Raw genomic sequence first — 23,256 nt, 5'->3', positions numbered from 1 at the left:
TAACCCTACAGAAAAACAGGGAGAAAGGGAATAAGAGAGGGGGGATGATAGAAGGAAGGGTAGATTGGGGGAAGGGGTAATCAGAAGCAAATACTTTTAAGGAGGGAAAGGGTCAAAGCAAAGAACAGAATAAATGGGGGGTGGGATAGGATGAAGGGAAATATAGTTTTTCACAACATATCTATTATGGAAGTGTTTTGCATGACTACACAAGTATAACCTGCATCAAGTTGCTTGCCTTCTCAATGAGGGTGGGTAGAGAAGGAGGAAGGAAGAGAATTTGGAACTCAAAGTTTTAAAAACAAACGTTAAAATTTGTTTTTACATGCAACTGGGAAATAAGATGGGAAATAAGGCAATGGGGTAGAGAAATCTATCCTGACCTACAGGAAAACTGAAGGGGAAGGGGATAAGAGAAGGGGGGGGGGACGACAGAAGGAAGGGCAGATCAGGTGAAGGAGTACTCAGAATGCCCACTGTCTTGGGGTGGGGGAAGACGAGAGATGGGGAGAAAATATGGAACTCCAAATCTTGTGGAAGTAAATGCTGAAAACTAAAAATAAATTAATTAAACCACCAAAAAAAAATTGATGAACAGGCAGATTTCAGAAAAACCTGGCAAGATTTGTAGAAACTGATACAAAGTAAAATGAGCAGAAACAGGAAAATATTGTACACAGTATCAGTAACGTTGTGTGATGATTAACTATGAATGACTTAGCTCTTCTCAGCAACACAAGGATCCAAGAATAATACAAAGGACTCACAAAGGAAAATGCTATCCATATCCAGATAAAGAACTGATGGGCTCTGAATGCAGATTCAAGCATATTTTTTTCACTTTATTCTCTTTTATGTTTTTCTTCCTATTTGACCTATTTCTTCTTTCACAACTGTGACTAATGTCGAAATATTTTGCATGATAGCATATGTACAACCTATAACAAAAAGAAAGGGAGGCAGGCAGAAAAATTTGCAACTCAAAATCTTGTAAAAACAAATGCTAAAAATTGTCTTGACCTGTAACTAGGGGGAAAAAATAAAATACTATTAAAAATAAATTAAATGGCTTAATAAAAAAAAAAGTATGTGATCTAAAAAGGAACAGCTAAAATGAGCCCTATGGTGTTTGCCTTTCCTTCCCTTTCCTTTTCCAGAAGACTGAGAAGGCTGAAGCAAAGAGATTATTTTTTTTTTAATTTTTCACCAATTTGAAGAGGTACTACAAAAGGAATTTACAGGAGCCCAGAGACATCTGCTGGTTATAGGTGGAAATTCAGTCATACAATAAAGTTCAGGCATAACTTACATACCTTAGTCACAATTTTTATCATAGTACAGATATAAATTATTTCAGTTAGGTACTCATGTTTTTTCACTTCATTTACTTGAAATGTAAATGTTTAATGTTGTTATTCAGTTATTTTCAGTTGTGTCCAACTCTTTGTGATCCCCTTTTAGGGTTTTCTTGGCAAAGATCCTGGAGAGGTTTGCCATTTCCTTCTCCAGCTCATTTTTACAGATGAGAAACTGAGGTAATCAGGGATAAATGATTTGTCCAGAGTCACACAGCTACTTAACTGTCTGAGGCCAGATGTGAACTCATGAAGATGAGTCTTCCTGATTCCCTCCCAGTGCTCTATCTACTATGCCATCTAACGGCCCACATGTTTAATATATACAATCATATTTCTGAAAGCACCATGACAGGGTTACAGTAGGATATAACTGCTCAAATCAGAAAACCACTGAGCTTAGGTAGTACAATTAATTTTTATTTTAATGTTAATAAGGTTTTTTCTGATTAATGTTTGTAATTACAGTCAATTAAAAACATTCGTTAAAGAAAAATACTAATATTAAAAACGCCTCATGCAATACTTCAGCCACGGTTTCAATCTCAATTGAGAATCCGGGGGGAGGGGGGGAATTTAGTCCTTAGTTAGCTAAACATAGTTTTTTAAAAGGGAAGCCCTCACATAAAACCCTTAACATCAGCAGGGCTCTGCCACAGTCTCAAATGTTAGGGAAGTTACTGTTTAAGGGGAGGATCTGAATCTAACCCAAATACTATTACTATAATAGTATATAATACTCATATTCTAATGAGGAAGTCAATATGAACCAAGTATATACAAACAAAGGGTAAACAGAAGGTAACCTCAGAGAGAAGGAGAGAGAGGGACAAACAGAAAGACTTCTTACAGAAGGTAGGGTTTTATTTGAGCCTGGGAGAAAACCAGGCAAGGCAGGAAGCAGAGCTGAAGGGGAGTAATACAAAAGTAAGAGAAAGCCACTGAAAAGGAAAGAAGTTGGAAGATGGAGTGCTGTGTACAAGGTCAGAAAGACCAGTGTTGGGTATCAGGAATATAAAGAGGGGAATAAAAAGTGTAAGAGACTAGAAATGTAGGAAAGAGTCAGGTTGTAAAAAGCTTTAAAAGCCAGACAAAAAACACTTTATTTGATCTTAAAGGTAAATGGGGAAGGAGGGGGCAGGAAATGGGGACATTGTCAAACTTCTTCAAGCTGGTCCTCTCTGTTCCTTACACAGAGCACTCCATCTCTGATCTCCAGGCAATGAGAAGTGGCAATGATACTTTCAAATGAATATCAATAAAACACTTCACTACAAAAGAAATAAGATAATATGTACTTTTTGCTAATAAAACAATTGATATAACACAGGAGAAACATTTAAAAATTATAATCTTGCATATAAATGGACTGAATTTCCAGTTAAAAATAAAAGGAGATGCATTAAAAAACAAAAACCGCCTAGAATAAACACACCCTATAGAAAAATATTCAAATGCATATTTAAAATTAGAAGTTAGATAAAAATTTCCTCTGTTTCATCCAAGTCACACAGTCAGGAGTTAGAATTATGAACTCAATAATTTGCATGGGCTCAACTATTATCATCTCTATGCAGCTAACTCTCAAATATGCCCATGTATATGTATATATACATAAATATATATGCTTATATATATGTGTGGGTGTGAATACACTCACACATAAATCAAGTATCTTAATTGCTTACTATGTGCCAGGCACAATGCTGGTACTAAGTATACAAAGACAAAAAAAGAAATAGTTCATGCCCTCAAGGAGCTTATATTCTGTTGGGAGAGACAACGTGGATGGCTACAATTCTATGTAAAATATACTCCCCCAAAAAATAAATAACTGAGAGAGGAAAAGAGACTAGCAAGTGGCAGAATGGAGGCAGGGAGAAATCTAAAGACATCAACCACTACCTGCTGACATTTCCAACTGGATGTCGCATAAGGATCTCAAATTCAACATGTCGAAAACAGAACCCATTGCCTTTCCCAAAAGCTCCACTCCTCTCTTTTGAACACTCCTTCTAACTGAGGATACTATCAACTTTCTAATCACCTAGTCTTAAAAGCTTTGGAGTTATCCTTTCCCTACTTTTACCACCTGACCCTGAGCCTCCTATCCAATAAGGCATCAAATTCTGTTTAACCCACCCCCATAATATTTCTTTAAATCCATACTCACAAAGCCTCAACACTAGTTCAAGGCCTTCATTATCTACAGTCTAGACTTCTGTAATAGCCTCAACCAGTCTCCCTAGCTTTTCCAATCCACACTTCACAAAGCTGTCAAATTGGTATTTCTAAATTACAGGTCTGACTATGCTACTTAACCATAATTAAGAATCACCAGTGATTCCCTCTTGCCCCATGGACCAAACACAACATCCCGTATTTGACATTTAAAGACCCTGACAATATGGCCCCTGCCTATCTTTCCAGGCTTATTACACATTACTCCCAACCATGTACCCTATATTTTTTCAGCCTAACCTACAAGCTGGTCTCAGCAGAAGATTTTCTATGGCCCATCTCTATGATTTTGCACAGGATTTTTCCAGTTCCTGAAATGTATTCTCGCCTCATTTTGGTCTCTTAAAATCTCTAGTTAATTTCCAGTCTCAACTTAAGTACCATTTCCTTCAAGAGGACTACTGTTTTCTTTATTTTTAAAAATATATTTAATATTTTCCCCAATTATATGTAAAACAATTTTTAACATTCATTTTTTAAAATGTCGAGTTCTAAATTATCTACAACCCTCCCTTTCCTCCCCTCTCATTATGAAAGCAAGCAATTTTATATCATTTATATATATGCAGTCATCATGTAACACTTACTTCCATATTAGCCATGTCATGAAAGAAAACACAGAAGCAACCCAAAAAAAAATAAAGAAAGAAAGAAGAAGAAAGAAAAAAAAGAAAGTAAACAGAGTATGCATCTATCTTCATTCAGACTCTATCAGTTCTTTCTCTGGAGGTGAATAGCATTTTTCATCACAAGTACTTTGGAATTGTCTTGGATCATTGTGGTCATTGTATTGTTGAGAAAAGCTAAGTCATTCACAGTTGATCATCACACAATGTTGCTGTTACTGTGTACAATGTTCAGCTAGTTCTGCTCATTTCACTTTGTATCAGTTCATGTAAGTCTCTCCAAGTTTTCTGAGAGCAACCTGTTTATCATTTTTTTTATACCACAACAGTATTCCATCACAATCACATACCACAACTTGTTCAGGCATTTCCTAATTTATGGGCATCCCCTCAATTGTCAATACTTTGCCAACACCAAAAGAGTTGCCAACACCAAAAGAGTTGCTATAAATATTTTGTACATATAGGTCCTTTTCCTTTTTTTTTTTTTAATCTCTTTGAGATACAGACCTAGTAGAGGTACTGTTGAGTCAAAGTGCACACATGGTTTTATAGCCCTTTGGGCATTGTTCCAAATTGCTCTCCACAGTGGCTGAATCAGTTCACAACTCCACCAACAATGAATTAGAGTCTTGATTTTCCCACATCCTCTCCGACATTTGTTATTTTCCTTTTCTGTCATATTAGCCAATCTGATGGGGGGCCATCACCATTTGTCTTGACTTTTGTCTTGCTGCTGGACTCTGATGACCCTGGAGGAATGTAGTTTAACCTTAACGAATCTCTTATGGGTTTTCTTTTCTGTTTACTTTTTTATGCTTCTCTTGAGTTTTCTGTTAGAATTTTTTTAGAGAGTTCTCTTCAGTGGATTTTTGTGCCTCTTTTACCATTTGGCTTATTCTGCTTTTCAAAGTGTTATTTTCTTCAGTATTTTTTTGTAAGTCTTTTTCATGACTTTCTTGAATCATTCTTATTTCCTTTCCCAATTTTTCCTCTACTAATCTCATTTAATTTTGAAAATCCATTTTTGAGCTCTTCCAGGAATGTGGGGGAGGGGGGAGGGCGCTATGAACAATTTACATTTTTCTTTGAGGTTTTGGATGTAGCAGTTTTAACTTTGTTACCTTCTGAGTTTGTGTTTTGTTGTTGTTTGCTCATTTTTCCAGTTTATTTCTTGACTTATAACTCCATGTTAAAGTAGGGCTCTGCTCCCTGAGTGGAGATGGCACTGTCCCAAGTTGCATGACTTTTTAGCTGCTGCTCTCAGAGCTACTTCTGGGAGTCTGAAATTTTTCAGTTCTTCTAAGTTGGTATGATCTAAGGAGAGGTACAGTCACTGCATTCCTGGCCTCTTCTCTAGTCTTTTCTGCAAAACTCTTTTCTACCCTGGGACTCTGACCAGGGTCTTCTGCTCCCCAGAGTCCACAAGTTCCTCCTCACTCTGGGGCTGCCACCAAGAACTGCACCCAGATCCACATACGGGCAATGCAACAGAATTCTGCAACCAGTGCCTGGAAAGGGATTCCTATAATCTCCCTCTGACCAGCTGTCCATCTCCCTTACCATCTGAGCTGAGAGTTCTGGAAGCTGCTGCCACTATCACAGATTCACTCACCCCCAAGGCCTCCTGCTGGTTTGCTGAAGTGCAGCCTACACCTGTGCTCAACTGCACTCCACTCTCACCATTATGCTACAGACTCTTCCTGCCAATCTTCCAAGTTGTCTTGGGCTGGAAAACTGTTTCACCCCATCCTTTTGTGGGTTTTGCCATTCCAGAATTCATTTTGAGGCATTATTTAAAGTTGTCTGGAAAAAAAATTTGTGAAAGCTCAGGCAAGACTCTGACTTTTCTCCACCATCCTGGCTCTGCTCCCCAGGACCATCCTTTTCCCGCCATTTGTTCTTCCCTTCAAATCATTATGCATTTCAACATATCCTCTATATACTTATCAGTGAACATGCAGGATCTCCCTAGTATAATGTATGCTTCTTAAAGAAAGGAACTACCTCACTTTTATCTTCGTGTCCCCAATGCCTAAAATAACACCTTATACATAGTAGGCATTTAATAAATGCTTTAAATAATCAATATTGGACAGAGGTGAATTCACATTAGAAAACACTAAGAGAAATGAACAGAACTATACAACCAAAAGCAGAATATCAGTATTAAAATATACATACAAAATGTTTTAAAAAGAAAAGTTAAGTGACTATGCCAGAAACAAACTCAACTAATAAACCCTTAAAGTGATATTTAAACATTTTTTAAAGTAATATGTGAGGAAAGAGTTGGTGCTTTGAAAGCAACAACATAACTGATAAACCATGAACAAAATTTATTTTTAATTTTAAAAAAGGGAAAGAAAAATGCAATTTCCAATATAAAAATTGAGAATCAGAATACAACAAATGCAGAAAAATATTTTTAAATTATCATACTAATACTTATTTGTTAATAAACATGAAAAGGAAAAAGAAACAGATAAGTATTTTTTAAAGTGTAAACCACTGAAACCCTAAATATCATAAATAACCTAAAGAAAACAATCTCAGAAAAACAAATTGAGTAGGCCATTAATGAACAGCCGCTACATATACAGCTCAGGTGCTACCTCCTAAAGGAGTTCTTTCCTGATTCTTCCCAGTTATCAGTGCTCTCACATCCCCAAAAATGCTTTATAAATTCCCTGAGAGCAAGGACAGTCATTTTTTTTGTACTTCTATTCACAGTGTTTAAAATAGTGCCTAATACATTCAATAATCCTTGTTGACTGATTACTCTCTATATTAGGGAAGACAGGTGGCACAGTGGACAAAGAGCCAGGGCTGGAGTCAAGAAGATCTGACTTCAAATCTGGGCTCAGACACTTAGTACTCATACAACCCTGGGCAAGTCATTTAACCAGTGCCTCAGTTTCTTCATCTGTAAAGTGGGGATAATAATAGCACCTACCTACCAGAGTTGTTGTGAGGATCAAATGAGAAAATAATTGTAAAGCCCTTAGTGCAGTGCCTGGAATATAATGGGCACTCTCTAAAAGTTAGATATTATTATTGCTACATATTTTGCATGTCAATAAACATTTTTTAATCATCAGCCATGTGCCAGGCACTGTGCTAAGCACATATTTATCTATGTGCATAAGGTTTCCTCCAGGTAGAATGAAAGCTCCTTGCAGACAAGAACTATTTCTCTTTGTCTTTTGTAGTCTATAGCTCCTAGCATGAGCCTGTTTCATACTACTAGGTAGACTCAATAAACACTTGCTGAATTTCATTAAACTGCACTAAAGAAAAAAAGGAACATCGAACATCAGAACCAGATGAAGTCATTTCATTCAACAACCATTTACTAAACACCTAATTACACAAAGCATTATGCTAATCATAAGAAATAAACAGAATAGAGTATCTAAGGATAAACTACCATAGCTGACAAAATGAAAATGAAACAAAGCTAAATCAGGATTGTTAATTAATAACCCAATGACACCATCTAAGTCAAGAATTATTTGTACGTAAGTGTTCACACATTATATCAGTATACATGGGACACATGATTCTATCTCTTTAAAAAAGAGTTGCTTTCCTGAAATTTGTATATAATGTCAATCATTGTGTTAATATATAAGTTCATACATATATGTATGTATCTATATGTTTCATATTGTTTATAATACATATATATAAAATAATGTAAGTTCAATCACTGTGTTAATGACCATATCCACCACCTGCCAAATTCAACTATCTCCCTTTTCCCTCAAGGCAGTGAGGAAGGCAAGAGCTAACAGATAAAAGCTTCCTGAGATTAATTTAATCATTTAGAAAAAAGAAATACATGTTAGAAAAGTCAGGAAATCACTAATTTTGAGACAATAAATGAAAATAACAAGTAATTTCATTTATAAATTATCTTAAACAAGTATGTTAATGAGGCAAATGTAAAACTCACCCAGCAATTTCTAGCTTCTACAATGAAAAGAAGTATGTACTGTATGTGGGTGTGGAGGAAGGGAAGCGTCCCCATCAGCTGGAAAATGACTGAACAAATTATAGTATATGAATGTAGTGGAATATTGTGCTGGGAGAAATAAAGAAAGAAGGTTTCAGAGAAACCTGTAAAGACTTTAATGAACAGAGAGTTAAGTGAACATAGAATAATTAATATTATAACATCAATATCATAAAACAGAACAATTCTGAAAAACTTAAGAATTCTGATTGATGCAATGCTCAACCATGATTCCAAAGAACGTATGATAAAGAATATTGTCCAACTAACAACACAGAAGTGATGGAGTATATATAGAATGAAACACATGTTTTTTGGACGTGACCAATGTGAGAATTTGCTTTGCTTGACTACATTTACTTGTTACAAAAATGTTTTTTGTTTTTTTTTTCTAGTCAAAAAGGGGGAAGGGAGGGAATAGAAGAAAATGTAAGGTTTCTCATGTGAGAAAAAACAAAACCTGACCTGGAAAACAGACCAAGGAGAAAAAAACTTAAGAATCATTAGACCATCTGAATGCCATGACCAAAAAAAGGACCTAGACACCGTATTCTAAGAAATCTTAAAAAAGAACTGGCCAGATCTCTCAGAACAACAGGGCAAAGTAGAAAGGAAAAGAATCCACCATTCACCTGAAAGAAACTCCAAAATGAAAACTCCAACATCACAGCCAAACTCCAGAGTTTAAAGGTCAACAGGAAGAGGGAGAAAGAAATAAGCATTTATATAGTACTATGTGCTAGGAGTGGGCAGCTAGATGACACAGTGAATAGAGAGCCTGACCTGAAGTCAAGAAGACCCGAGTTCAAATCCAACCTCAAATATTTATTAGTTGTGTGACCCTGGGCAAATTGCTTAACCCTGTTTGCCTTAGTTTCCTCATTTGTCAAATGAGCTGGAAAAGCAAATGGCAAACTACTCCAGTATCTTTGCCAAGAAAACCTCAAATGGGGGGCAGCTAGCTGGCGCAGTGGATAGAGTACTGGCCCTAGAGTCAGGAGGCCTTGAGTTCAAATCCAGTCTCAGACCAGACACTTGACACTTACTAGCTGTGTGACTCTGGGCAAGTCACTTAACCTCAACTGCCTTGCAAAAAAAAAAACACAGGCGCACACACACACAAAAATCCCTCAAATGGAGTCATGAAGAGTTGGACACAACTAAAATGACTGAAAAACAAATGTGCCAGGAACTATGCGAAGCACATTACAAATATTATCTCATTTGATCCTCCTAACCACCCTAAGGAGTAGGGACTACTATTATTCCAGTTGAAGAAACTGAGGCAAACAGATTAAGTGACTTGCCCAGGGTCACAAAGCTAGGAAGTATATGAGGCCAGATTTGAACTAAGGTTTTCCTGACTCTAGCCTTAGCACTTGATCCACTTGTACCGCCTAACTATCTAGCTGCCTGGCTGTCAAATAAAAATCCCACAAGCAGCCAGGAAGAAAGAATTCAAATACCAAGGAGCCAGAGTCAGGATAACACATGATTTTGCAGCCACCGCTATAAAGGAACAAAACACTTGGGACTTGATGTTCCAGAAAGCAAAGTGTATGGACTCACAACAAGTTCAGACACAGAAGTGAAGAGACACATAAAAAGTAAATAAACATCAGTGAACAACCATAAGGCACTAAAAAGGATAAATTGCTTACATTCCAATGATGGGAGATGATACATGTAACCTCTCTCTAATCCCTATCATCATTAGGGTTCACAGAAGGAATCTAATTAGATAAAGTCTAGAAATGGCTCTGTTATGTCTTGAAAAGAATGGAAAGAAATGGAAAAAAGAATGCATTGTGGATTAAGAGAGAAAGGAAGATTAGAAAAAATTATCTCACATAATCAGGGAGCACAAGTAGACATCTATACAGATGTGGAGGGAATATGGACAGCTGTTGACATTTCAACCTCACTCTCAATCTGAACTGGTCAAAAGAAGAAATGATACACACACACACACACACACACACTCACACACATGCACATACACATGAATATATGTGCCTGTGAGGAGAAAGACATTTTGTACTCAACAGGGAAACAGGAAGGAAAGAGAGAGGGAGAATGGAAATTAGAGGAAGAGTACATTAAGGGAGGGATCAGTACTAGGCAAAACCATAAAGGATGTACAAAAATATCTGTAGGTCTTTCTGAGGTGTCAAAGAATGGGAATCTGAGGGAGAGCCCAGCAACTGGGGAATGGATAAACAAGATATGGTATACAGATGTGATGGAATACTATGGTGCTGAACTCATCAGATTAATGATCAGTTAGGATACCAGAGAAATAATGATAAAACACGTTACCAATCTTCCAACAGTGAAATAAAGGACTCAGAATACAGAATGAGATAAGTATTTTTTAGGCATGGGAAATATGGAAATTAGTTTTGACTAACTTTACATGTTAGTAATGGCTTGTGTTTTTATGTTATCAGTTGGGGCGGGGAAGTGAAGGTCATTAGAAAATGGATCTTGGCTAATTGAAACAAATTAAATATTTTTAAAGGAAAAAAGAAAAGTGTGGGTCACGTGATAATGCTCTTAAACAAGTTCAAGCGTATAAACATCAAATTATGTGCAAAAGCTTGTCACATGCAAGTCATTTAACCATTCCAAGAAAACCCCAAATGAGGTCACAAAGAGGTGGACCCGACTGAAATGACTGAACGACAACAACAAATGTGCCACGAACTGCACTAAGCACTTTACAAATATTACCTCATTTGATCCTTCCTCCAAAACAGATCTTTAATTCAAATAGCTATAAATCAATGATTTGCAGAACAAATGCAACTGAGGGGTAAATCATGAAAGTTTTTAAACAAGTCCTACTCAAAGAGCAATGTAAAATATAAAACAATGCTCAGTAATATAAATACAGTTATATTAAATATATTATTTAATAATTTACTAAATATATTAAATAAATATAAAATGCTCAGTAACTTAACCAACAAGTTGCGTGCTAATGCAACAAATTCTAATGCAAATACATTTGCCATCAAACACTCCACCAGAAGCTAATTAAACATAATTTGTGGAATTATATTTTCTTATTTTCCATTTTTTGTTTCAGACTTGACTGAAATGTCAGCTTATTAAAATAATTTTCTTGACATACTTGTTAACTATATTCTCATCATATACACTCCAACTTCCTGATTCCTCTTATTTTAACAAACTAGATGGCACAAAGGTGAAAGCTAATTCAATCAGCTGCCAACTTTAGCCCAGTTAATCACATAAATCCTTGAAATAATCACAGGGCAATGGAGTATGTCATAGTTTTACTGTTTTAAAAACACAATAGCATATTTAACTAATTATAAGGCTTAACAAAATAAAAGATGATGGGATGTAAATGTAATAGATGTAAATGGATATAAAATCATTAAGTTATGTATGTCACTGCTTAACAATTATCTTCTAGGATACACTTTTTCATTAGTAATAGCTTAAGCACTTCTTAATTACCTTAAATTAGTCAACCAAAGCGTAATTTAGACCAAGGTCACACATCTCAGGTTGCTGATTTAAAACATTAAATCAGTAAACCAGAACATGAAACAAGAATTCAGACACATGACAGCTTTATATTCAGCAAGATAGGTCCGTTTAATTAAATAAGCATTATAGCATGTTTACGGGAAACAAGGTGAAGCATGAGTGCTTCATCCTTTTCTATTAGGAGGACAAAAGGAGGAAGATTCTATGTCCACAATATCTTCTGCATTAATCCCCCACTCCTTCACACACATATACTGCCACAATCATCATATTTAAGCCCTAACAGACTACAAGCCAGCTGCCTCACACCTATTTTCTTCCTCCTCCAATCCTTCTTCACACAGAGGTCAAAATAATTTTCCCAAAGTACTCATCTGACCATTTTACTCCCTTGCTCTAAAAACTCCCTTTTTTTCATGGACAGCCCAAATTCTATCCAAGGATAGGATAAGAACCCCTACTCTAGGATAATGCCTGACCTGGCAGTACTTCTTGAATCAAGTCCAGAATGCCCAGGCTAAAGCAAATCAAAGTCCCAGCAGGTCCCTCCTTTAAAAAGCTCTATTACATATGTCAAACTGCTGGAGGTAGGTCGGAGGAGAAGCTTACCCAAAAACAATACTCTCAACCTCAAAGGGCTGTTGTGAGGAATATGCTTTATAAAACTTAAAGTGGTATCTAAAATATGAGCTATTAATACTACTCTAGACAACTCTCTAAGAGTAAAATTACAGGTTCAGTCCCTATCCCCCAGCTATTATTATTATGACTATCACACACACATACACACATACACACACAGAATACTAATACTAACTACTGTTTGAGCCATCAAAGGAGGAGGTGAACACAGAGGAGACTATGAGGGGTAGGAGAAATTAGATGGTCTATAAAAAGATGTGATAATACCTTTTGTTTCTATGGATTCTCATCATAGATATACTCACCCCTTTCTCCTCTGCTTTTTTTAGTCCCCAAAGTCTGTTAAGTTTTCCTTTTTAATGTCTCTCATGTCCTCCTTTCATTTCCTAATCCAAAACCTCATAATCTTATACCTGGACTTTTAATCCATGAATCAACAAGTATTTATTAAATACATACTGCACTGGCCCTGGGAATATAATTACAAATGAATGACCTACATTCAATGAGCTTACATCCTAACAGGAAAGCAAATGAGATCAAGTGTGTATGTGTATCTGTGTGTGTGTGTGTGTGTATCTATATCTATATCTAAATATATAGATATACACACACACATATACATACATATATATGTGTGTACATATACACAAACACACACACACAAACAAATAAAAACAAAGAAGATAACCACAAGGTAATTTGATAGGGAAGGCACGAACAATAGTAAGGTTTCACGTAGAAGATGATGTTTGAATTGTACCTTGAAGGAAGAGAGGCATTCTTTGAGGCAGAAATGAGGAGAGTTTCAATTCCAGACATAGAAGGCCACTAATGAAAAGACCAGGAGACAGGACATGGAGTAATATAACATGAGGAGTAAAGATACCAGTCTGACTGAATCAAAAAGCATGCTAGAGGAGTAAAGTAAGCCTAGAAAGACAGGTTGGGGCAACGTTGTAAAGGGTTTTAAAAGCTAAACATAGTTTATATTTGATCCTAGCAGCCACTGGAGTTTATTGAGTGAGGAAGTGACATGGTCAGATCCAACTTAAGGAAAATCACTTTGGGACATTCTGCAAAGAATAGGAAGAGAAGAGCCCAGTTCTCTCACACAACTGAGGCAAAGATGAAAAAGAACACCTATTGACAAGAAATATAAGGAGAAATTATACTAATTATACCAGTTTTGCAGCTTAGGTCCACACAAAGAGAAAGGCAAAAACCCACACCTGCTAGGAAATAAGTATTGCCAATAAACCCACCACAGAAGATGAGCACACAGAAGTGTTCCAGAACAGACAAGAGGCAAGCTAGGGAAGCCTATAACCTACAGCTACGTACACAGGGAATGTAGCCAGGCCTCTGGACTAAAGAATAATCTTGGATACCTGGAGCCTGCAGCTGTATCCTTCTAATAACAGATCTAGGACTGAGAGTACAACAATCAGATCCCACCTATCAAAAAAAGCAGAGCTGAGTATCAGATGACTATCAGTGGCAAGATGTAAGCTAGTTTAGACCAAGACAAAACAAGGTCTCATCATTTCTTCCAGAAGTTCACAGAACTAATCCTGATACAAAGTCCCAATTCAAAGTACAACTGGGAAAATAAGTAGACAAAAGAAAACATCTATGATAAAGGAATATTATAGAGCCAGGGATACCTAAGACACAAACCAAAGAGAAGAGAATAACTCCAAAACATCTATAAGCAACGCCCTGAAAAAAAAACAAACAGATTTGCCACAAGCTCTACTAGGACACTTGGAAGAAATAAAGAGCTAAAAATTTTATTATAAATGAAATAAGATCTCAGGAGAAAAAAATGAAAAAGAAATGGAGAACTTTGTAGGAAAGAAGGGGAAAGAAAAATAGAACTCTGGAGGAAATAATTAGGAGAATAAAGATGATTCCATGATACAATAAGAAATACTAGATGAAACTGAAAGACTAAGAAAATAGAAGAAAAAAGTATCTACTATAAAAACAAATACTGTTTAACAGATGAGAGATATCTAAGAATCATCAGACTACTTGAAAATCACAACAAAAAAGCTGCCTAGATACCATATTTGAAGAAGTCCTGAATGAAAATTGCTCAGACCAATTAGAAGAGTACAAATGAAAACATAAAGAATCCACTGGATCACCTTATGAAAGAAACTTTTAAATGAAAATTCCAAACAGTTAAAATCTAGAGCTTACCTGAGCAAAGGAAGAAAGAAAGAAAACAAGCATTTATTGAATAACATTGAATCTGAATAGTATTGAATTTGAATAGTATTGAATACTATGTTTCAGGATGGGATACAGTGCTAAGCACACTATGCTACAATCAAAGAAAAAAACATTAAAAGAAACAAGAGAAAAAAAAGTTAAAGTACCAAGGAGCTACAGTGAGGATAAAACAAGACCTAGTAACCACCATGAAAAGAAAAGAAGAGCAGGGAATAAATAGCTTCTTCAAAAAAGCAAAAGATCAAAGCTAACAGTAAATAATTACTCGGCAAAATTTTGTTAACTCTAGAGGGGGAAAAAACAGACTTTAATCAAAGAGTTCAAAGCAATCATGATGAAAAGACAAGTTAAAACAGATATTTTGAGATGCAGAAGATCAAAAAAATTTTGAAAAGTAAATACATTTGAACAACTAAGTATTTAGAGTCTAATGGGGAAGAATGAACAAGTGAAGCATCAGAACCCTACTGTCTTCATGCTCAGAGGGAGCAAATAAAGTAGAGGGCCTGAAAGTGGTTTTCTTATATTCAATGACCTTAAAGAGAAGAAAGGAAAAAGAGGTAGGAATTTACTATCTCACATAATCAGATGCATGAAGAGAAAGGACAGGAGGAAGCAATCTACAAATGAAACTGGGCCCAGGGGGCAGAGCAAGATGGTGGAGTAAAAGCAGTGACCTGCTTGAGCTCTCTCCCAAACCCCTCCAATAACTGTAAAAAAAATGGCTCTAAACAAATTCTAGAGCAGCAGAACCCAACTCTTTGAGTGAAACAAACTTCCAGTCTAAGATAACTTGGATGGTTGATTGGAAAGATCTATTGCACCAAACCGGGAGAGGAGCACAGATCAGCGTGCACTGCACAAAGAAGACAGGGCCTCAGCGAACCTGGAGCAGGCCTCAGGGGACTGAACTAAGGACAGCTCTGGCAGTTTCTAGACTTCTCAACCCACAAGAGACAAAGACAACTTAGGAGGTCAGTAGGAAAGGTCTGTCAGACCTTGGTGAGAGAGGAGCTCGGTCTGGCCCCAATCCCAGCACAGCCACAGAGCGGTGGCCATTTCCACAGCTCTCAGCCCACAGACAGAGCAGGGATCAAGTGGCTGATCAGAGGGGGATTGCAGGGATCTCTTTGCTGGCACTAAGGCAGGATTCTCTTGCTTTGCCTCTGCATGGATCTGGGTCACAGTTCTAGGTGGTGGTCCTGGGGTGAGAAGGAGCACTGGCGTGGTGGAGTTTGTGGTGGCGGTGGAGAAAGAATCATCTTCACAGTTACAAGGCAGAATAGAATGCTTGTGGTCACTCACAGACCACAGCACAGGCCAAGAAAGGAGTAAACATCTCACCTTGGAAGAACTGAAAATTTACAGATCCCTAGAAATATCTCTGAAAACAGCTGCAAAAAAACCCCAAAGCTTGGGACAGTACATTCTCCACACTGCAAAAAGACCTCTACCTTAACAAAGAGTTTAAAAGTCAAATAATGAGCTGGAAATATGAGCAAACAGCACAAAAAAAGTCAGACCACAGAATCTTTCTTTGGTGACAAAGAAGATCAAAACATACAACCAGAAGAAGACAATAAAGTCAAAGCTCCTACATCCAAAGCCTCCAAGAAACATACAAATTGGTCTCAGGCCATGGAAGAGCTAAAAAAGGATTTTGAGAGCAAGTAAGAAAAGTAGAGGAAAAACTGGGAAGAGAAATGAGAGCGATGCAAGAAAATCATGAAAAATGAGTCCACAGCTTGCTAAAGGAGACGCAAAAAATACTGAAGAAAATAACACCTAGGAGGTGCAGTGGATACAGCACCAGCCCTGAAGTCAGGAGGACCTGAGTTCAAATCCATCCTCAGACCAAACACTTGACACTTACTAGCTGTGTGACCCTGGGCAAGTCACTTAACCCCAACTGCCTTAAAAAAAAGGGGAAAAAGACAGACTAACCAGAATGGTAAAATAAGTTCAAAAAGCCAATGAGGAGAAGCACTCCTTAAAAAGCAGAATTGGCCAAATAGAAAAGGAAGTCCCAAAGCTCCCTAAAGAAAATAATTCCTTAAAAATTAGAACGGAGCAAATGGAAGCTAACGACTATGAGAAATCAAGAAATTGTGAAACAAAAACAAAAGAACAAAAAAATAGAAGACAATGTGAAATATCTCACTGGAAAAACAACTCAGGGGCAGCTAAGTGGAGCAGTGGATAGGGCACTGGCCCTGAAGTCAGGAGAACCCGAGTTCAAGTCCAGCCTCAGACACTTTACATTTACTAGCTGTGTGACCTTGGGCAAGTCACTTAACCCCATTGCCTAGCCCAATAAATAAATGAATGAATGAATGAATGAATGAATGAATGAATAAATAAATAAAAGGAAAAGGAAAGAAAGAAAGAAAGAAAGGAAGGAAGGAAGGAATAAGGAAAGAAAGAAAGAAAGAAAGAAAGAAAGAAAGAAAGAAAGAAAGAAAGAGAGAAAGAAAGAAAGAAAGAAAGAAAAACTACCTAGAAAATAGAACCAGGAGAGAGAATTCAAAAATTATTGGACTATCTGAAAGCCATGATCAAAAACAGAGCCTAGACATCATCTTTCAAGAAATTATCAAGGAAAACCGTCCTGATATTTTAGAACCAGAGGGCAAAATAGAAATTGAAAGAATCCACAGATCTTCTCCTGAAAGAGATCCCCAAAGGAAAACTCCTAGGAATATTATAGCCAAATTCCAGAGTTCCCAGGTCAAGGAGAAAATATTGCAAGCAGCCAGAAAGAAACAATTCAAGTATGTGGAAACACAATCAGGATAACACAAGATTTAGCAGCTTCTACATTAAGGACCAGGGCATGGAATATAATATTCTGGAGGGCAAAGGAGATAGGATTACAACCAAGAATTACCTACCCAGCAAAACTGAGCATAATCCTTCAGGGGAAAAAATGGTCATTCAGTGAAATAGAGGACTTTCAAGCATTCTTGATGAAAAGACCAGAGCTGAATAGAAAATTTGACTTTCAAATACAAGACTCAAGTGGAACATGAAGAGGTAAACAGGAAAGAGAAATCATAAGAGACTTATTAAGGTTGAACTTCATTTCCTGTATGGAAAGATGATATTTATAACTCATGAGACCTTTGTCAGTATTAGGATAGTTGGAGGGGGAAAAATTATATGTATGTAGATAGACAGACAGACAGACATATAGACAGACAGATAGATAGATAGAGGACACAGGGTGAGTTGAAGATTAAGGGATCATATCTGAAGAATAAAATTAAGGGATGAGAGAAGATCATACTAGGAGAAGAAGAAAGGGAGAGGTAGAAAGGGTAAATTATCTCACAAAAAAAAACAAAAGAAAAGGCTCTTAGAGGGGAGGGGAAATGGGGGGAAGGTGAGAGGGAATGAATGAATCTTATTCTCATAGGATTTGGCTTAAGGAAGGAATAACATACACATTCAATTGGGTATGGAAATCTGTCTTACCCTACAGGAAAATAGGGGGGAAGGGGACAAGAGAGCAGGGGGATGATAGAGAGAAGGGCAGATTGGCAAAGGGGGTAATCAGAAGCAAATACTTCTGAGGAGGGACAGGGTCAAAAGAAAGAATAGAATAAATGATGGGGCAGGATAGGATTAAGGGAAATAGAGTTAGTTTTTCACAACATCTCTACTATGGAAGTGTTTTGCATAACTGCACATGTGTAACCTGTATTAAGTTGCTTGCGTTTTCAATGAGAGTGGGTGGGGAGAGAGGAAGGGAGAAAATTTGGAACCCAAAGTTTTAAAAACACATGTTTAAAAAAAAGTTTTCACATGCAACTGGGAAATAAGAAATAAAGGAAATGGGGTACAGAAATCTATCCTGCCCTACAGGAAAATAGAAGGGGAAGGGGATAAGAGAAGGGGGGGAGAGACAGAAGAGAGAGGGCAGACTAGGGGAAGGGGTATTCAGAATGCATGCCATTTTGGGGTGGGGGGACCGGCAAGATGGGGTGAAAATTTGGAACTCAAAATCTTGTGGAAATAAATGTTGAAAACTAAAAATAAATAAATTTATATCAAAGAAAGCCAAAAAAAATAAGATAAAATGTTATCGTGCAAAAAAAAGAAAAAAGAAATGAATGGTTTCTCTACAGGTAGTAAGAACACTAGACCCTAGACTCACCATCTCTGTAAGAAGCCTTTTGTAGTCCCCTTAATGTTTGTGCCTTCTCTATCAAATTATCTCCAAATTATCCAAATAAATTTTCTTTGTACACAGTTGTTTTTTGTTGTTTGCCTGTTATACCCCCAATTACACTACGAGCTCCTTAAGAGCAGGGACCACTTTTTGCCTTTCTTTTTATTTCTAAGGCTTAGCACAATGTATGGCACATGATAAACACTTAATCAATGCCTGCTGATTCATTGACTTGACTCTTTCCCACACTGTGACCAATAATTCATATTTGTGAATCACCTGCACAGGGTCAAGAGTACACCATGTATCATGGAATGTAATTGTCCCTTACAAAAAGGAAGTAATCATGCTCTGTAAACATATCAAAAGTAAAGGAGGGAACTGGCGAAAGATAGAAAAGAATTCAGACAAGTTGTGGTTTAGGTTCAACTCACTTTATTAAATTCAAATAACATAATATCACTTTTTTCTCCTTCACATTATATCAATATTTTTCATATGAAGGCAGTGGAGATCCTAAAGGTAAAATCCTTGCTAACATTTCCCTTTCTAAATATACCTATCATTTTCACTGAATTACACATTACAACTGGAAGGGCCATTAAAGATCATCTAATTCAACACCTTCATTTTAAAGTAAGAAAAAGACAAACAAAAAACCTCTAACCACCATTATTTTGCACCTTTTATCTCTTCTCTCACAGTTACATTTCATTATTTCTTTTGATCACAGTAGTCAAGCACATTGTCTTAATGTCACATTGACTTCTTTTTCCTACTCCAATCTCCTCTAATTCCTCCATGCTATCCCCATACATCTGGAAAAAGTCACCACTGTCCATCTGTCATTTCTACTTCTCCATTCTTCAAATTTTTCCCTTCAAGAGTCACATCTTCTAGAAAGCCTTTTCTGAACCATCACACACCTCTGGCAATGAACAAAAACTAAATAATAATACTTGTCCTCAAGGTCACATTGTGAGCATGTAAATTTTTATTATCTGGCCATCAAACTTCAGTAACTCTATTTCCATCTTATATTTGCTATTCACTAAAAAAGATAACCCCTGGTCTCATCATTAGTTGGTCTCATATAAAGGAAAATTAGGTGGCTGCCAAGTGAAAGTGATTTTAGGATTTCTGGCACATGCAGAATTATATCATCTAGTGTCTTGCTTTACAATCAGATAGTATTTCTGATTGAAATCCTTAGGCTTCCAGGAGTCACCTATTAAATATAAATAATCTGGGAAAGGTATGAAATCATTATCAGTCTAACATTTTAGTTCAGATTAAATTATGAAATTACTTCCCAACATGATATTTTGTTGTTCTTCAGCTGTTTCAGTTGTGTCCAACTCTTTGTGACCCCATTTGGGGTTTTCTTGGCAAAGATATTGGAGTGGTTTGCCATTTCTCTCTCCAGATCATTTTACAGATGAGGAAAATGGGGAAAACAAATTTAAGTGATTTGCCCAGGGTCCCACAGCTAGTAAGTGTCTGAGAGGTTGGATTTAAACTCAGGTCTTCCTGACTCCAGCTCAGCACTCTATCCACTGTGCCACCTAGCAGCCCAACATGATATTTAGGAAAGAGAATGGCACTGGAAAAAAATGAGACACAAGACAAAAGAAGAGTCAAAAAATAGGTCAAAAACACAGGATATTGCACACAGCATCAAAGAGGGAAAAATAAATATACTCATTGATTTGGGAAGGAAGAGGAATATAGATGCATATAGAGGGGGAACTGAGAGAAAGCGAAAGAAGGGAGAGTAGCAGAACAATAAACTGAAACTACCTCACAATTTTACCTATAACAGAGAACTTGTAGATGTTACTTTGACAAGTACTTACCTACTGGCACTTCCGCAACATCCTTAGAATCATAGAATATTAGAAATGAAAGGGACCTCAGAGGTCATCTGGTCCAACTCAGGAAAGTGAAGCTCAGAGAAATCAAGTAGTTTGCCCAAGGTCACAAAGCTAACAGGTGGGAGCCTGGGACTCTAACCAGGTCATCTGATTCTAAGTGCAATACTTTTCCCACTATACTTCACTGGCTCTCCTTAATGAAGCTTTCTCTACCTCACAATGACTCTCTTGACCCAAACTTCTTCCCTCAAACTAAGAACCCTTTCCTTGGGGCACTGAACTCCCTAACTATTCATTCTGGACATGTTTAACTCTTTTAATACTTAGGAATATCTCATTTCTCAATCCTTATGCTATAACCAACCTGAATCTACTCCCACAGCAATACTACATAGAACTGACTGAGAAAGAAAGTCAGAACTACAACTTCCAGCTGCAACTTGAAGCTGACTGGTCCACTAATGGCTTCTCCTTTGCATTTAAAACTTTGCTATAGTTACTGAGAGGATAGCTTCACTACTTTTCTTCACTTGATTCTTTGGGGTTCACTCTCAATAAACTAAGGATTATTCAATATTTCATCTGAATTCGCATTCTCAAAACCCTTACTGACCAAGACTATCAGAAAAAACTTCAGTCTCACATCTGTAATAGGAGAAGTGAAACTATTATTAACCAGAAAAAAGCAAGGGCAGGCTACTCCTACACCCCTGCTATTGGGTAGCCATCGCAATGAAATGACATTAGAGTGGAAGAGATGTTGAAGCACAGGAAAAAAATTTAAGTAAATGACAATTCAAAGTCCATTAATTCTGAACTCAGAAAGCTATCATGATCTTTCAGAAGTTCATGACAATTTCAAACCATCTTCTAGGTCAATACTAAAAATTATACAGTATGATAAGGAATAGAAAGAATAACTCAATTTCTGTAACATATGTGACCCACAATATAATCTTAGTACCTCCCTGGCATTCTTCATATTTATCAATGACAAACTCAATATGACTGCACAGATAGTGACACCAAGTAACTGCCTACAGGAACACCAAAGAAACTGAACAGTCTAAAACAGATATATTCCAAGGACCCAAAAGAAATTTACCGCCTTAATTTGTACTCTACCTAGCAAAATCTACCTACAATAAAGTTCAGCCAAATATATCTTAACATGTCTAGTTCATTATTTCAGTTAAATAAAACAAAGAAAGAAAATTAAGAAATTAAGCAAAACTGAAAGAAAGATAATTCACCTGACTATAAATGAAGACAACTTTTTCTATCAATGAAATCAATCATTAAATCACAAACAAGGAATAATTTGTTACCCACCAACTCAGTCTTATAAATGAAAGCACTATACCTGATCAGATCTGGTTCTGTGCCATCATTCTTACAGGATGCCTGCAGCAGTCTTTCACGAGTAACAAGGTCATCCAGTAAGTTCTGTCTTTGATCCCCTTCAAGCTGCGTTCTGAAGATATCTCGTTAAGGTCCAATAAGAAGATTGATAACTTTGTTTAAATTTTCATTTTCTACATTGTAAAGTTAACTAAGTTAGTTCTAATTCACAATCAAATTCCTGTAAATACAGTTTACCTTTTATTATTACCTATTATTTTCATTATTTCATCAACAATTTTGCCTTTCAGGGAAAGAATTTACATATGTAAAAATATATAGTAAGCAAATAACTGCTCTTGATTTTTAAAAGAAATTTTGATACAGCAGGTTCTTCAGTAGCAGGAAACATTTGTATTAGTTTTGCAATATTCCCAAACATTTAAAAAATTTTTAAATTAAAGAAACAGGAGGAAACTATAGCTGTCCTGAAGAAGATAATAACTGGAAAAAACTGATGAAAGGATATTTCTTATGCAAATCACAGAACTCAGTCAAAAATCATCTACCTATTGAATCTGAGAGAATTAGGTTTTAACTTTTTCATAATTGAACAATATGCTTTACCAAATCTGTAATACAAGAGAGTTAAATTAACACTAAATACAACATACTTAGTTAGAAATACCACTGGGTGATATTAACGAAAACTACGACATGAGATTTTTTATATTACCTTTCTTCTGAAAGAAGACTAAAAACTGTTTCATTTTTTCCTAAGACATTCTAGTATGTTTGTTAGAAGCAAATAATATCTTCACTTAGGGGAATGGAAAAAATAGGGCCCAATAGTTAAACTAGAATCTACTCCAAACTTTCAGTCAAGTGACTTCTGAAAAACTGCACTGTCCCTGCTGAAGCACTGTCTTCCAAAAGCACAGACCTGACCACCCTCATTTCCTAACTAAGCTTTAAGGCCTGCCTTACTGCCTAGAGAACAAAACAAAAAATTAAATTAGATATAACAACTAATGACAATTTGGCTCCAATCTATCTTTCCAGACTGATTTCTGATTACTCTACCTGATGTACACCAAGTGTCAGCCAAACATTCTGCAAACACAACATCGTATCTCCTGCTTCCATGACTTTTCCCAGGCTGTTCCACCCCCAATAGTTGGAATCCCTCCTCAAAGGTTCTCACAAGTACCACTTCCTAAAAGAA

The 23,256-nt window shown here is 36.6% G+C and overlaps 1 protein-coding gene across 2 annotated transcripts in view; it reads right to left on the bottom strand.

The window, feature by feature from the left end:
* Positions 1–23,256, bottom strand: part of STX8 (syntaxin 8) — a 268,178-nt gene that overhangs the window by 217,872 nt on the left and 27,050 nt on the right. The window contains exons 4-5 of one of the 2 annotated variants that reach the window (XM_078155693.1): positions 22,054–22,164; positions 19,240–20,419 (exon numbers count right to left, since the gene is read on the bottom strand). In XM_078155693.1, the coding sequence (XP_078011819.1) occupies positions 20,161–20,419; positions 22,054–22,164 (370 nt within the window). In that variant the 3' untranslated portion in view covers positions 19,240–20,160. Of the gene's footprint in view, positions 1–19,239; positions 20,420–22,053; positions 22,165–23,256 lie in introns of those variants that run through there. The other variant, XM_020966557.2, reaches the window with a different exon arrangement.

The sequence above is a fragment of the Phascolarctos cinereus genome, unplaced genomic scaffold, assembly GCF_003287225.1.
Source record: "Phascolarctos cinereus isolate Bilbo 61053 unplaced genomic scaffold, phaCin_HiC Scaffold_5;HRSCAF=322, whole genome shotgun sequence".
Lineage (NCBI taxonomy): Eukaryota > Metazoa > Chordata > Mammalia > Diprotodontia > Phascolarctidae > Phascolarctos > Phascolarctos cinereus.
Note: the sequence above shows the minus strand (reverse complement) of the source record. Positions and strands in the feature narration are given on the sequence as shown.